Source organism: Calidris pugnax, unplaced genomic scaffold, assembly GCF_001431845.1.
Source record: "Calidris pugnax isolate Ruff unplaced genomic scaffold, ASM143184v1 scaffold134, whole genome shotgun sequence".
In the NCBI taxonomy this organism is placed as follows: domain Eukaryota; kingdom Metazoa; phylum Chordata; class Aves; order Charadriiformes; family Scolopacidae; genus Calidris; species Calidris pugnax.
This window is the reverse complement of record NW_015090873.1, coordinates 849,509-866,149: the sequence shown is the minus strand read 5'-3', so window position 1 is coordinate 866,149 and position 16,641 is coordinate 849,509. Positions and strand designations below refer to the sequence as shown.

The following is a 16,641-nucleotide window of genomic DNA, read 5'->3' as shown; positions in this document are numbered from 1 at the left end:
TCTGGTGTCTGTCTGCAAAGGTCCTGCATTGGAGCACCCACTTTCTTACTGGGGAAGCTAACTGGTGGCCACATCTGGGAGGCTGAGTCAGGGGAAAAGCCTTGGAGATCACCCTAACTTCCCACTGAATCACAGAATCACAGAATCTTCTAGGTTGGAAGGGATCTTAAAGATCATCTTGTCCAACCATCAACCTAACTGACAAAAATAGTCACCCACACAACAAACAAGGAGCATCATCACTAAACCAGACCTCCCAGCACTACATCAACCCGTCTTTTGAACACCTCCAGGGATGGTGCCTCAACCACCTCCCTGGGCAGCCCATTCCAATGTCTGAAAGGGAAGGCTGCCCTGAGGCGGGGACTTGTAGGTTGGGACAGCTCAGGCCTGGAGTGATTCCTCCAGGGTAGAGCAGAAAAAAATTCCAAAAATTCAGAAAAAATGTGGTACCTATCAAGTAAGAGCTGTGAGTTCCAGAGCTGCTGGAGGATGCTGAGATGCTGCTTGAACAGGAAATCTGCATTTAGCAAGCAGTTTAGGAAAAGCCCAGAGGGGCTGCGATGCAGGAGACCAGCCAGCCTTGCGCTCAGCCCCCGCTACAGCATCAGCTGCGAGAGGTGATGCCGCGGTGAAAGCCATCAGTCACCCCCCATGGAATGACATTGGTGAATTTTACACGATATCCCGGGGTACAAGGAGGAGAGGGAAGGAGGAGCATCGACACCGCGGGTATAAGGGTGACAGGCCCTGCTGCTACGCACAGCGGGTTTCAGCACCTGATGGTCCCAGCGCGAAGCGTTCCTTACCTTCTCCCAGCGTGCTCACCACTGTGACTTCGGAGGCTTTGCTGGCACCCCGGGAGGTGTAAGCCTTTATATAAAAGCTGTAGCTGGTCGAGGGCTCTAAATCAGTCACTAGCTGCTGGAAGGTGCTCTTGCTAACAGCCTCCTGATACTCCATCTCCACGGGATCTGAAGCGCAAAGGAAGAGGGAACAGAGGAGTGTTAGGCTTTGCAAGAGGCAGAGAGACTAAACAGACGTTGGAAGTGGTAATTTTGGTCCCTGAGGTGGATATGTATCTGCCCACATCATTTTCTGCTGACACTTCTGTGCGCTTCGCCAGAGACCTAAATTGGCAGCAAGATCTGACCACGCAGCTTCACTCTCCCCACCCTTTTGGTATTTACATCAGTGTTACTGCCTCATCTCTGTCTTTGAGGAGATGATGGAGACCGTGGGTGGCAGCACTGTCTACTGCAGTGCAGCCCTGGTGGGCCACGTTACTAAATTATGGGAAGGCTGGGGATGCTCTGGGCACCGTACCTGCAGCTTTCCGAATGTGCAGCACGTAGCCGATGATCTCCTTGGTGTTCTGCAGAGGCTCTTTCCAAGACACCTGGATGGTGGTCGCAGAGACTGTCTCAGCCTTCACGCTCTGGGGAGGGCCGGGCAGCCCATCTGCCCACAGGACCGTCAGGCGAGCGCTGGCTTGCGTGGACCCGGCACTGTTCTCGGCGATGCACTGGTAGATGGCTTCATCCGCCTGGTTGATCCCATAGATGGAGAGAGTGCTGCATGGGGACACGAGAGGGACAAGCATCTCACTGGGTGCTCTGCAGAGAGGGACAAGCACCTCACTGGGTGTCCCTCCCCTCCAGCCATGCCATGGCTCTGATGGCAGGGCATCCCACATGCCTCTATTTCCACAAAAAACTCCCGGGAAGATGTGGGCTGGTGTTTTTTGGGGAAGAAAAAGCCCAGGAGATGGTTGCATCATTCCCTGGATCCCATGACCGGGCAGATTGTCTTGACTTGCAGAGGCTGTAGTTCAAGTACAGCCAGATGGGGACACAGGGTGGGACAGGGAATGGCAGGATCTGAAGCCCTGAATTCAGGAAGATCCCAGCCACGCTACAGAAGTACAGCCAGATGGGGACACAGGGTGGGACTGGGAATGGCAGGATCTGAAGCCCTGAAATCAGAAAGATCTCTACGGAGATGATAGCTCTGTGGCAATTGCATCCATACACCCAAACCAGCTTTAACTGGCTTGGCTCCAGTACGCACCAGTGAGACCCATCCAGGCACCGCACACGGTCACTAAGCCAAGTCTAATCAAGCGCAGCCAGAAAGCCCTCTGGTGATGCTCTAATTGCATTATAGCACATTAGAGCAGTCTTAGGGTAACCCTGGGATTAGCTGAGTTATCCGGCAGGGTTACAGCCACAGCTCCTGCTTCTGCATTTTCAGCAACACCATCACCACGAGCCAGAAGCCAAAGCTTACGAGCAAGTCGAGGGCTTTGCCTGCAAAACCTTTGAGTGAGTTTTTGATGCTGGCACATCAAAGCTTGCTCTCCCAGGACAGCAACCAGAATGGTTCCTCCAGTCTGCTCTCGGCAGCCTCCACAACGGGCTTAGATGCTGTTTTCAGCCTCCAAGATAAAGACAGGCACTGGCTACCCTAGTGGAAAACATCCCCAAAGGAGGGGGAAAAGCCAACCATGTGCCATCTTCCCAAATGAGAACGTTCCTGAGCACGGTGCCCATCTCCACACCACCTCCAGGAAGGGTGTTTGGTGACTTGATGGGCACAGGGATAAGCAGAGTCCTTGTACACGTGGCCACGTGAACTGAAGGTCCTTTCTGTCCTGCATGATCCTCCAACAATGGTTGCCTACAACCGGGGCAAGTTCAGAGCCAGCCCAACGCCTGCACTGCCCACTATCTTTAAAACACCAGCAAATATTGACTCAGAAATAATTTTGCAACACATTAGCTCCATCTTGCCACTCAGCGTGCAAAACAGCTTTTCTTAATAACATTTGTTCACAAACAGGGACCTGTCCGTGAAAGCCCTGCTCTCCCCAGGGCTCATGCCCTTCCTCAGAAACCAAGCCAGGAACAACACGATTCAATTTGTGGGTACCCAGCAGACACAAGGCCACAAAAATAACCACCCGGTGTGTCTCCCTTCCAAGACATGGCAGGGGGAATCTCACCACACTGTGTCTAGCTCCAAGCTGGAAATGGTAAGGCAGCCTTTGATGTTGGAGATGCTTTTACCAACCCTGAGGCAGCAGCTCAGGTTATGATAAAACGTGCTTACCGTGCCCTTTGTCCTGGTAGGATGTTCTCACAAACAAGGCATCTTGGGGAAAATGTCAGAAATAAAGGTCTAGTAGGGGCCCAGACTGGACCACCTAAAGCTGGTGACTGCTTTTACACCACTGTAAATTGTATTTGTTACCACAAATTGTGGGGATTGACTAGTCCTATAGACAGGCTGTATGATATACCCCCACAGCACCGAATAAAACACTACTCACCACTGCCTGCTCCCCTCTTCTGCTTTAGAGCATCACCCAAACACGCACCACTCTGGATTAATCCCTATTTGTGCACCTCTATTTCCAGTTCATTTGAACTGTGGTTTGCTTCTGGCTTGGCATGAATGCTTGGGAGACCCAGATGCCTCCAAGATCCAGCATCATCTCATTAGCTTATACTAAAGTTTATGTGAGCTTTTTCATTGCTATTTTTCTGTAAGAATTTACCCAAATCTACACCCGTTGCTTGCTTCTAGGGAGAAATAAATTATTTTCTTCTCCTGCGGTGAATTCCAGGTGGACTTGGGACTTGACTGCACACAAGTAAATCCCAAGCACCCCTGCTGAGGTGAGGGACACTTGATGGCTTTTTGGGAGCCATAATCAAAGCTGCCTTTTATGTAAATGAAAAATTGTACACGGAAAGAGAAAATTATAAATAACCTGCCACCGCCTGCCTGTATGTCACAACGACCGCTTCTTCTAATTGCAGCAAAATATTGGTCTTCCTATATTAAAATTTATTATTGCTGTTGATTTAACATTCATATTTCTGCCTTGCAAATTATCGGGACCACGGTGAGTGAGCAAATGTTTAACAGTCATCTATTTATGTCCTGTGCCTTTGTTTCCTTGGAAACATTGTAAATGGAATATCAAATGTGATGGTTTCAGCTGATATGGTGATTTTAGAGAATCAGCCCTAAGCTCCCCTTATAGCCAGGGGCTCAGCGTATCTGATTAAATGGAAGGAGAAAGGCAGAGCTGGAGGGGAAGGGAGGGGGGGCTGCAGGGAAGGAAGGACCCCGATGTGTGGCTCAACTGTGTCAACAAGGGCTGATGGCAGCGAGGACAGATGGCAGAAGGCAGGATTACGCCGTCCGAAAGCTGTACTTGCAGCTCTGCACAAAGCAGATGTGTGGAAGGAGCAGCCGCGCTTCCTTCTGCCCTCTCAATGCAGGGATTATTTCCAGGCGGCTGCCGTGCATCTGGGCACCCAGGAGAAGCCCGGCCGGGCTGGCACGCAAGTCCAGAGCAGCCTCCACCTTCCCAAAGACAGAGCAGCCCAGGAACAAGGAGGAGTTTTTAGGTCCCGCTGCCTCCAAGTGTATTTATTCCCTTTGCACAGCAAGAGGAAAAAGACGCAGAGCCTGGGTGGAAAGCAATGAAAGGGTGGAAGGAACCTGATGGCAACAGCATGATGCTGGGACCAAAGACATCTCTCTCTCTCTCCTGGGAGGATCAAGGGCTGAGCAAAGCTCATCTTGTGCAACACAGAGGATGTGCTGGATGCCAGGGGTCCTGGAGCAGGACAGCACTTGGGACCCAGAGCTGGGCAGAGCCTTGGACATCCCACTTGCCTCTCTGCAGATGTCCCACGGTGGCCAGTAAAACTGTCACGCACAGTCAAATCCGAAGAAAGAAATAAAATAAATTTCTGCCAAGTGGAGGTGGCAGGGAGCTGGAAACTTGCTTCAGGCTTTGAGAAGTTCATTTTCATTGAGGTTTACAAGGCTGTGTTCGGACATACGTGCAGTAAGAGCCTCAACCATCCATTACTCAGGGCTCATGTTACCCTGAAGGATGGACAGGCAAGGGGGGGAATAAAACGACCAGATTTCCAGCTGTGCCTATAAACCTGGATAAGGAGCAGAAACCAAGGGTGGAGAAGCTGGCGAGCAGGATGTCCAGCACCTAAACACCAGCTTCATGAGAACAAGGTTTTCTCACTCTCTCTGTCGGTCCCTCTAACACCCACAGGTGCATCCCTAAAGGAGGTGGCCGAGCTGCCCACACACCCCGGGTGAGCTCTGCAGCTGCGATGGGGACAGCAGGAGCTGGCAGTGAGTTACATGAACCTCAGCATCACCCCAGCTGATACCTCTGCTGTGCATCTGTTGTCATCTTAACCGCTGACACGTCCTTCCCGCCTGTGCCCAGCATCCCCTCTGGGGTGGGTGGAGGATACAGTGCAGCAGGGTCAGCGTTCTATCCAGCAGCAGATCCCACTTTCCCAGGTTTTGCTGGTTTTTGTCTTTTTTTTTTTGGGGGGGGGGGTTGGTTTGGTTTTTTTTAAAGGAAGCTCAAACAAAAGGAAAATACGTAGTTGCCGTGCGAGGAGGCGCAGAGCGTCTCTGCGCGTCAACCATCTGAAATATGCAGTGTCCTTTTATTTCTTCCCGTCAACAGGGAGAAAAAAAAAAATTAAAAAAAAAAAAAATCTGTCACTTTGGGACATCTGCTGTTGGAAAACTTTCCCGCGAGTGCCAGACTGGCAGCGCCGCGAGCACGGCAGCCGAGGCGAGATGCCAGAAGGCTTTCTGCTGGTCACCAAAGCCGCTCGGCGAGCCCAGGGCTCCATCACATCCCCGCACAATGCCCTTTGACAGGCATTGATGGAAGTGGGGAGAGGAGCCGCTGCAGATTCACACCCGGCTGAGCTGAAACGAGAGGCCTCCCCTCCTCGAAAAGCCGCGCTATTCCCAAGCTGTCTTCCCAGCTCGTAGGCAATCAGGATGACTGATCTGACTCGGGTCAGGGGTCCGGGCCGGTGACCGGAGATCGGCTTTCCAAAAGCTCCTCTGAAAAAAGTCTGAGAACTGAAGGAAGCCTCTTCATCGATTCAGAGGCACAAAGAAGAAGAGGGGCCCATCTGGAAGGATATCGGCATGCGCGCGCACGCGGGCGCACAAAAGAGGGAGTGTGATGAAATTAATGCAGGGAGCAGGCTGTGGTTAGCAGGGAGAGCTTTTTAAGTGCCAGCAGCCAGAGAAAGCCACCAGCACCATGTTCAGATGCCCTGTCTCCATGCCCTGCCTCTGTTCGTGCCACGCTGTGCCCAAGGATGCTGTGCTGTGCCACGCGAACCGCTCCTGGGCTGCCGACCGGCACCGCGCTGGAAAGCAGGATTTTTTTCCCCCCTCCAGTGCTGCTTGTTGGCAGCTTTGCAGAAACGCCCTGGATTTTGAAGGCTGCCTCGTACAGGCTGAGAATAAGGTGCAAAGCTTCGAGAGGGACAGTCACCAGCCCAGGGGGATGCTGCAGATCATCCCCAGCCCTCCCTAACCATGTTCTTACACCTCCAGAAATTAAATATCACGCAGCGATGGGTGAAATGGGGTTGGGTTATGCAGGAGGAGGATCCCTCTCGATATCTGCTTGGTGCAGGAAAAGCAGGATCATGCTGGTGTCCCACTGTTCAGTGGGGCTTTGGGCGCTCATGCAGAGACTCTCCTTGCAAAGGCCATTTCCACGTGTCTTCCACACAAAGTCAAACCCATAAATTAGTCTTAAATCAGGAGCAGCTGGTTCCCATCCCAGTCCTCGACGTACTTATTTGTCATGCTTCTGGGAACTGAAACATGATTTGCTGTACGTTACCTTCCCATAGTCACCAACGGTCTTCAAAGTCACTGCATAAATAACCTGCCTGTCCTTCTTTAGAGTGTCCAAATCCCCACAAATTCAAGAGTTTGTTGGTCATGTGCACCATGAAGGGAATTTACAAACCTATCAGCATCTCTCCGCACCCAGCTAACATGGGTTTTATAGAAAAAAAGAGCCACTTTGTGAATGACAGGCTGTAGTTTCCCTGGGTTTGGTACCAAATGGGTTGTCCTGTCCCAAGTGCTTGTTCTTGGATTAAGCAACACGACGAGTGCAAGAAAAGTAAAGTTGTCCTGAAGTTTATTTAGGGAGGAATATTTCCTCTGATGAACACTGAGCATTTGTGGCCCTTGAAAGTGAGTCATTCCCAGAGCGCAAACCAGCGAGGAAGAATTTAAAAAGGAGACAGTTCATCACCAAAGGTCACCGAGGAGAGCAAATGCCACCTGAGCCCAGGTTCTAACGAAGCCTTTTTCCGGTGGAACAAATGAAGTCCCTTAATTACCATTTTGTAAATAAAATCTTCTTGGAAAATCAATATTTAGAGCCTGCCTTCTCTGAAGATGTTGGCCTTTGTTCCTTGCTATTACAGCAATATAAACCCCACAGTGTGATATACTTCTAGGCTGAAAATTACCCCCCCGAACCTGATTGGGTCAAAGGAAGAAAAGCAATAAACCTTTCAGAGCTGTAATTCGGATACTATTTCATGCTTCCCTGTAAATTTTGAAGTAATAACCAAGAAAGCATGATTTTACACAAGCCCACAATTAACTCGGCCAGTAACTGCCCCTTCCTCCTGCAGCCTGCTTTTGGGATGGGCTGGTGATGCCAGGTGGGAATTTTGCTGGAAATGTCCATTACACCTCTCAGGCATTTGAGAAATGATTAATCTGAATCACCCCAGAACAGTACAATCAAAATGGCATCTCTGATCCACAGAGAGGGACAGACAGATCCTGCAGCTGCTGGACACGGGGACGGCTCCACCAATGTCAAAAAGGCTCCACCAGCTTCTCCACCCGAGAGCATGGTCCATTGCAGCATCACCCCGACAGCTATTGGGCTCCATCCCCAGCCCAGGGACTGCATGGAACGACAGCTCCTTCAGTGATTTTTATTCACAGCTTTTAATGGAAAACCCCACAATTCCCTACGCCCAAGCCCTCATGCATTTTTCATTAACAATTATCTGCTATCCCAGAACTGCTTTTGATTTTTGCTAATCATCGATTGGATATTTTGTTCCCACACAGCTGGCATTTTCAAAACATAACAACCACCTCTGGAGAGGGCACAGCAGAAGGCTGATCTTTAATGCTAATGTGCCCAGAAACCGTCAACACATCAGGTGATGAGAATTCACATCTGAGGGACCACGAGGGAAGAGGTATTTATCGGACGCAGCCCGTGAGGCTTATTTTACCACGCTGAAAGACTGGAAGTTGCTCAGCAAGAGACCAGCTGATGTCAATCACATCCAATCTGCAGTGAATCCAGCCCCACAGCTGCTGTCCCATACAACAACGATGGGCTTCTGAAGTCTCCTGACCTTGAGGATTTGCTCTCCTTGGGTTTGCAGTTACTGCATGAGAGAGACAGCGTGGGGTGATGTAGATGCCAAAGGGCCCTTCACAACTTTGTGAAGCAACAGTTTGATGGATGGATCTTCCCATCCTGCAGGATGCCATGGCCTCAAGCTTGCAGGAGCAACCTCGAACGCACCATGTTCTGCAGGTCTGGACCTCACTTCTAGTTCTGTTTGTTTACACGAACGAAGCTGCTCATAACAATAGGTTTTGCAATCAATTAACACATGATATGATTTGGGATTATTTACTCTTTTTTTTTCCTAAACCCCCCTTTGGGGGCATTCAGACCTTTATTGCCATATTAAGCAGACTTTTAATCCAAATGAATTTTCTAGGAAACCATGTAATCTAATTAAAAAGCTCATAGTGCAGTTTAGTAGCTTCATTACTAGTAGATTCGAGATCCATCTTCACACGGACAAATATTTTCCAAGTGCAATAGACTGATAAATCCAAGGCATAATCACAAACTGATTCTGCCTGGAACTAAGTGGGTTAGTCATGCCCATGAGAACGAAACAAAGGACAACTTGAAAAAGCTCAGAAGAAAACCCAGTTTCCTCCAATTCCTGGAGCACCCAGCCCTGCTGTACCAGGGAGGGCATTTTTCAGAGTGACAGCTTTGGAAACCACCAGGCATGGCCACTTGCCTGAAGTTGGGGGAGGTCAGAGTAGACCAAGACTAGTGGGAAAGAAGCCTACAGCTCAACGTCGTTGATCACGATGGCCTTAGGGCTCAGCTTTACAATCGTGTTACTATAGCTTGAGATGATTCCATGTACAGCTGAGCCCCAGTCGCTGGCTGAGCTCCCTCAGCCTGTGCCAGATGCAACGTAATCTGATCATTTAGAGCTGGCAGTGGAAAAGACTGACGCTAAATTGCATTAAATGATTGCCATAAGAAAATGATTACAGCAACGCTCACCAAGGCGCAGTTCACGTGCACGTCTAGTGCAGCTCCAGGCACAGGGACCTGGCCAGGAGACATGACCGTGACCAAAGACCCTACTTTTACTTTCCTCAAACAGTGAAGAGGAATGATGTCGCAGGCAAGACATCTGGGCATGGTGCAGAACTGGATTCAGTGTGAGTTTGTCATGGATTTAATGACCAATTGCAAAGTCTTTGGTCACTTCTGAGTCCGCTTCCTGGAATAAAAGGGGATGGACTAATTTCCCTTCTCCCATTTCTGCTCTGTTCATACTGTAAGGGCAGACACACCTCAGAAATTCATACCATGAACTACAAGATCACAAGCCTAGACTGAGTGGCATCCGTCTGTGCACACGCAAAGTTCCCTGAAGCACTAAAAACTTCCAGCTTGGAGAAAACCTCCAATGACCGAGAAGATTTTATTACAACTCACACATCTTATCCTTCTTGCAATTCACGTCCTTCCCTCCCTCATACAACAAAGCTTTAAAAAAAGCCTCAAACCTCAAAACAAAAAGCCGTGTTATCGAGAAGCTTAGAAAAATAAACCTGCTGTTCTCTCCTGAGGAACAAGCCATGGTGCCTGCACAGCACTTCCCAACAGTCTAAACTGAAGGTCTGAACCCTCCAGTGAGGTTGAGTTGTTGCATTCAAGGGACACATCTGTTAATATGGATAGCAGCTATATGACACCATAGAGTACAAATCTCTACCAATAATTTAGGTTTACAGCACAGGTACTATTATTTTTCAGTATACTGTTCCGTGCTATTTCCATAGAAACTGTGTTGCCAACTCGTAATTTTCACACTAAGTGCATCCCACCTTACCATTTCCTCAGTGCAAACATCCCCACCCTCTCACACGACAATGCAGTTATTCAGTACTCAGAGAAGACGCTCTTCCCCGGTGAGATAAAAGGCTGAACTTCAGCTTAAGTCATCTTACATGCAAATATTGTTTCAAATATTTTCAGGGAAAAGCACATTTGCATTTGCACACCCAGGCAGGTCAACGGCCAGGGGTTGAAGTGTGGTTCCTCCACTCTGAGTGTGGTCCCTGCCAACTCCAGGGACAACATTTGGTCCTTCCAGAAATACCCAGGTGACGATTAGGACTGAAGACAAACTTTTGCTGGGTGCCTGCATCATCAGTCAAAATCTAATGCTGATGTCCTGGTACAATAAAGCACCAAATTCTGAAATTAAGCCTGCAAAGGGCAGCCAGTAGGACTGGAGCAGGGTTCAATGTATCAAAGCCCAAGTTAAATCCACAGACCTGCTTCTGAACATTGCCACCTTCCCATTAGCTCTTTGTTAATGCAGAAAGCAAGCCAACATCTCTCCCACTTCTCTTTCCACTGGAGTCTAGATGCCTTCACCCATCAGTCCAAAATGAGCCACTGCACACATCTGCCCCAAATCCACTGCCTGCACAAAAGCTGAAGCCTGTGTGAGCCAACTTGCTCTTTGCCCAGGAATGACATCTCTGGAGGCAGCTACTTCTGCGCCATCAGGTAGGTGATGTCCCCAAATCACAGAATGATACGGGGTCGGAAGGGACCTCTGGAGATCATCTAGTCCAACCGCCTGCCAAAGCAGGTTCACCCAGAGCAGGTTGCACAGGAACAAATCCAGGTGGGTTTGGAAAGTCTCCAGAGATGGAGACTCCACCACCTCCCTGGGCAGCCCCTTCCAGGGCTCTGCCATCCTCAAGTAAAGAAGTTCATCCTTATGTTTAGATGGAACTTTCTAAGTTCAACTTTGTGCCCGTTCCCTCTTGTCCTGTCACTGGGCACCACTGAAAATAGACCAGCCCCATTCTCCTGACACCCACCCTTTAAGTATTTATAAGCATTGATCAGATCCCCCCTCAGTCTTCTCCAGCCTAAAAAGACGCAAGTCCCTCAGCCTCTCCTCATAAGAGAGATGCTCCAGGCCCCTCATCATCTTCATAGTCCTCTGCTGTCCCCTCTCCAGCAGTTCCCTGTTGTTCTTGAAGTGGGGAGCCCAGAACTGGACACTGTGCACATTGGCACTGGGGAAGGGCACAACCCAGCTGTGCACCTCACACTGCCCTCCACCCCACAGTGCCAGCGGGGCACACAAGGACTTACCTGTTGTTATTCTTCAGCTTAATGTGGTCACTGGTCTCCAGGATCTGCCCGTTCCTCAGCCAAGTGATCTGCGGGGGTGGTTCCCCTTGGGCCACGCACGTGAAGATGGCAGTAGTCCCCACGGGTCTAGAGATGGACTGGGGATGCTGCACGAACTCTGCAGGGGCTGCAAGGAGGAAGGAGAAGGAGGTTGAGAAAAGTCATGATGATCCCATTTTATCCTGATACAAAGAGCAACCTCATAGCTTGGCCTTCAATAAGACTCAACTGCCTGGGAACATGGGGTATTTGGCCAACCCAACAGCATAGGCAGCAGATGATTATGGTTTGGATGGTGTGTCCATCCTGGTTGCCTATCCTGGAAGTCACAGGTTCACGGCAGGTACCTGGAGGTCAGCTCAGTGCTGTAGGGAAAATCAAGGTGAATCCTGCAGGGTTGAGGCAAACAGCATCAAGGTCTAAGCCCCCTCACCTCTCCCCAGTCTTCCACCAAAAGCAACCCTAATGTTACAAAAGAATCCATACCTTTAACAATAACACTTTTAAACAGAAAGCGATTCCGCCCCTTCCAGCAAACCAAAATAGATTTAAAATCATTTATCAGAATAAAATGATTTCTCTACCAGCCTACAGAAAGCAGAGACACTGTCAAAGAGGTGAGTTTATTCAAGCAGTTACGCTTCAAAGGGCAAAGTGATAAATATACTCCACGTTGCTGCTGAGACCTAAAATCAGGTGGAAGTGGCAGCAGCTGCAATGAAGACAAACAGGTGAAAGGCATGAGCCCATAATGAATTTACTGACCAGTGTCACATAATGGATGGCTGGCGCTAAATTTTTCCAAGAAAAGCAAGATTATCCAGGAGTACATGCTCAGTGCCACTTGCTGGCATTTTCCAAGCCTGGAGCTGGTGGGCTCTGCCACCAGCAGAGATTTGGGGCTGGGAGAAGGGAGAAAACTGCTCCAGCAAAATGTGTTGTGTGGTGGCCAGGCTGTGAGCAGGAGCAGCTCCAGAAGAGCAGAGCCTCCTGGTTCATAGCCAAAAAAATACCCTCAGCCTTTGCTGCAACAGCACGGGGTGATAAAGCTCTTTCCCCAGAGAAGAGCATCGCTACTGCTGCAACGAGGCTAAACCGCAGGCGAAGGTGCTGATGTGTAAGAGCAAAGTCACATATATTTTGAGTCCCGCAAGCAGAAAAGACACAGAAACTCACTGAAGAGCCCGTCTCCCTCGAAGGAGCCCCCTCTTTCATTTTTAATAATCAAAGGGAAGCGGAGCATGGCAGGTCTGACTGATGTTAGCGGCAGGGGGTACCCGCTGGCAGAGTTTATTGTCAGGCCACTTCTGCCGGCGCTCGGCTCTACTAATGAACCTGATCTCAGCAACCTAATGGACACACATTTCCAGAACCTCCCGCTAAACTTCCCCAGGTGCCAATCGATCCCTTGTCCTTCTTCTTCCCCTCCTCCATTTCCGCCCCCCCCCCTCCCCTCTAGACTTATAAATTAAATTCAGGATGGGTTCAATAAAAGTTGGTAATCAAAGGGAAGCGGAGCATGGCAGGTCTGACTGATGTTAGCGGCAGGGGGTACCCGCTGGCAGAGTTTATTGTCAGGCCACTTCTGCCGGCGCTCGGCTCTACTAATGAACCTGATCTCAGCAACCTAATGGACACACATTTCCAGAACCTCCCGCTAAACTTCCCCAGGTGCCAATCGATCCCTTGTCCTTCTTCTTCCCCTCCTCCATTTCCGCCCCCCCCCCTCCCCTCTAGACTTATAAATTAAATTCAGGATGGGTTCAATAAAAGTTGGAAGCAGGGATAAACAGGGGGAAAAACCCCTCTTCCCTGCGGTGAATGGTCCCTTTGTGGAGTACAGTGAGAGCATTAGAGACTTGATTTTCAAGACTTCCTTAACCTCCTGCCCCCCTGCTTTGTGCTGGCGCGGTTTTGCAGGAGCAATTATTTTGCAAGTGGCTGTTGCACCTCCCTGCTTTCATCTGGGTTCAAGAGTTGCGCCCGCAATACTCGCAGGTGCACGGCCACGATGCCAAGGAAGGGCACAGCCATCTTCCCAGCTCCTGGCTGAAGCTTCATTAAAGATCCCACCTCTTGGCTCTTTCTGCCTCCCCCCATCCCCAACCCCGGCTTCCCCCAAAATCCCAAACCCGCCGCTTTTTCCAGCAGAAACAAAGTTTAAATAGGGTAAGAGGCACCCGGAGTAACCCTTCTGGAATTGCTGGTTCTCCTTATCCTCCCTTATTAGCCCGTGTCAAGAGGGAGTAATTGGAGCGGTGTCGCGTGTGACTGGGGGGGGATAACGAACGTGCAGCTGCGGCCGCTGGCTGGGCGCCAGCCATGCTATTCAGGACGGCGGCCCCTTGGGTTCCTCAGGTCCCCTCTTCCCCTCCCGCCGTCCCTCCTCTTCGCTGTCTCCATAAACACCACCAGAAGAAACCCCCAGCCCCTGTTTAACTTGCTCCAACTCTCTGGGGAGCCCCCGCTCCTTCCAAAGGCTCCCACCTCCGCTCTTGCTGAGCCGTCCCTGCTCGGGGACACCCCTCGCTGCAGGACACGGGATGCTCTCCCACTGTTCCTGCCTGGCTTTCTCCAGACATCACTCTGTCCTGCTCGGGTCTCACCCTCCTCCTTCGGGTACAGTGTGAAAAGGGCTCAGGCTGCAGCAGAAACTCATAGAGCTAAAAGGCTCCTTGTCCCCATCACTGGCTTCTAACAGCATCACAGAAAGGACACGGTCCAGGTGCTACCACAGTCTTAAATCTGAGACCAGACTTTTACCAGACTTCATACCAGGCAGGGTGCCCCGAGATGAGTGATCCAGGGTGAGTGGCTCCTTTCCTGGACAGGAGAACATCTGCTCTCCTGCCCCGGGGTCACAGAATCACAGAATCTTAGTGGTTGGAAGGGACCTCCCAGATCATCGAGTCCAACCACATTAAAAAAAAAAACAAACCAAAAAAACCCCAAACAAACAAAAAAACAAACCCAAAAACACCACCCACCAACTAAACCCCACACCCACAACCCCACACACAACACCCCACCATAAACCAACAATCTCAGGCACTAGAGCATGCCCTGAAGAGCCACATCTACACATTTCTTAAATACCTCCAGGGATGGTGACTCCACCACCTCCCTGGGCAGGCTGTTCCAGTGCCTGACCACCCTTTCAGTAAAGTCCTCTCCCTGCCCTCCCAAATGATTTCATCAGGAGCCCAGAGTTTGCCTCCCCTGGCCCTGGGTTAGCAGGAAAGGAGCAGAAGCAAAGCCCTGCCTTCAGCCAAGCCCTCCCCCCGCCTCGTCATTCATAATTAATAGAGCATCTTGTCAGTGCTCATCTCACCCCGCACGGAGGCACAGCAGCCTGAAAGCCCCCCCTTCCACCCTACATGCCAAAAGGCTATGGCAGGCAGTGAGAGGAAGCATCTCTCAGCCCTCCGTGAAGATCTTAACAAGGATATTAACGAAGATCACTGTTAAGAGAAGAGAATTTAAACCCGGCGAGGAGGAGCGGGCAGGATCCAGCCCCGGCTCATGAAGCATTGATTATTCTGGACTTAATGGGAAGGAGGGGATCATGCAGTTTTAATGAATATTTAAAGGCGTGACATTGGTATCAAAAAGCAATAACACTTAATACCACCCCTGGAATCGTTAACGAAGTGCTTTGGTAGCTTTTACTGTGCTCAACAAACTGTGATAGCATGAAGACGCGCTGTAACTGCGGGTTGTAAGGGGAGACCTGGAGGGGCTCCAGATCTGTAGGGACATCTCATCTCAGCAGTGACCAGCCACCAGTGTGTCCCCCAAGATAACAGGGAGCTTGCCTGCCCTTGCTGTGAGTTTGTGGGGTGGTGGCAGCAGCAGCACCCAAAGGCTCACTGAGAAGGGCTGTCCTAAGGATTGGGGAGTGCTGGAGGAATCCTTGCACCTCAGTATGAAGCCATCATTAATTCTCAAGTAGCCAGAGAGGCAGGGGGAGGGAGGGAGGCTGGGGTGAAGAGAAGAAAGAATAACATGGAAACAACAAAACCTCATAAATTTGGCTACCAGAACCTACAAGAAGGGTATAAAGGAGAAGACAGGTCAATGGGGAGGTCAGTCAAGCACAACATCAAATGACGGAAGATGTAAGGTAAAGAACTGCTGCCCACTTGCCTTCTCTCTATTGACCACAGAGGATGCCCAGATGCTTACGTAAGTAACTTCAACAGTTAAGTTGTAGAGCTGGTGGGATTGTTACGGCCAAAGATGGAACCCATGACTATGTCCCTGGGAAACAGGCAGAGACTACTCAAGGAGGCTGTGATGTCCATCAGCCCTTGGAGGGTATCATGAACTTCTTGTCCTGGGAAGGTGCAGGGCTGAAGCTCTGCAGGAGTGGGATGTGTTCCCATGTCACCTACCAGCGTGGGAGGATGCTCCAGAGGGCTCAGGCACCCCTAACCCACCTGATGGATGAGATCCAAGCACCCATCTGTCCCTGAGTGGTGGCTTTTCTTAAGAAGGAGAATGTAGGCAGGAAGGGGACTGCTACATGGAGCCACATGGACCCATGCAGCACGTACTGAAGCTGGTTTTGCAGCATGAATTTAGGGCTAAACTCGAGGATAGGCCAAGTACCACAGAGCTGAGCCTAAAACACAGCAACCACCATACATCTGCTGATGAATTCAACCCTGCAGCCAAGGCTTGCGATGCCAGCGGGCTGCAACGATGGAAGAAACATCAGGAAACACAGCGGTGGTTGGATCTGCTGGACCAAGGAGCACTGCCCGGTTCTGCCAGCAGAAAGCAAGGCAAACAAGGCAGTCATTGTCAGCAGAGCCTTCAAAAACGTGTCCTTAAGATGGGCACTCATTTATGAGATGGGATCTCATTTTTCTGCATAGCTTTCAGGAGGAAATGAAGCGTGGAGTGGAGAACACTGGTGACCATCTGGCCATTCACAGCCCATCAGTTTGTTATGACACCAAACACATAATAAAGCACAAAAGATTGCACAGGAGGTAGAGAGAAAGCGCTTTGAGATACTTCTTTTTTTTTTTTTCCCTTTTCTCCTTGCCACCGAAGCCTGCTCTTCCCTTGCACCACACGCACGCACACCCTCCGTTTCAGCCGGCGATGCATTCGGCCCTTCCACAACTCCCCCCGTGAGTCTTTCATTGGCAGCCCGGCACAAAGCAATATTCAAATGGCTGCGCCGGGATCTGAAGAGAAAATGGAAACTTTCTTGTGTGAGAACCTTACAAAAG

The 16,641-nt window shown here is 50.2% G+C and overlaps 1 protein-coding gene across 3 annotated transcripts in view; it reads right to left on the bottom strand.

The window, feature by feature from the left end:
* IGDCC3 (immunoglobulin superfamily, DCC subclass, member 3) overlaps window positions 1–16,641 on the bottom strand; it is a 120,598-nt gene that overhangs the window by 10,601 nt on the left and 93,356 nt on the right. For all 3 annotated transcript variants that reach the window (XM_014946153.1, XM_014946154.1, XM_014946155.1), the window contains 3 exons: window positions 11,360–11,525; window positions 1,327–1,574; window positions 810–974 (listed from right to left, as the gene is read on the bottom strand). In XM_014946153.1, coding sequence (XP_014801639.1) covers window positions 810–974; window positions 1,327–1,574; window positions 11,360–11,525 — 579 coding nt within the window. The remainder of the gene's footprint in view (window positions 1–809; window positions 975–1,326; window positions 1,575–11,359; window positions 11,526–16,641) is intronic.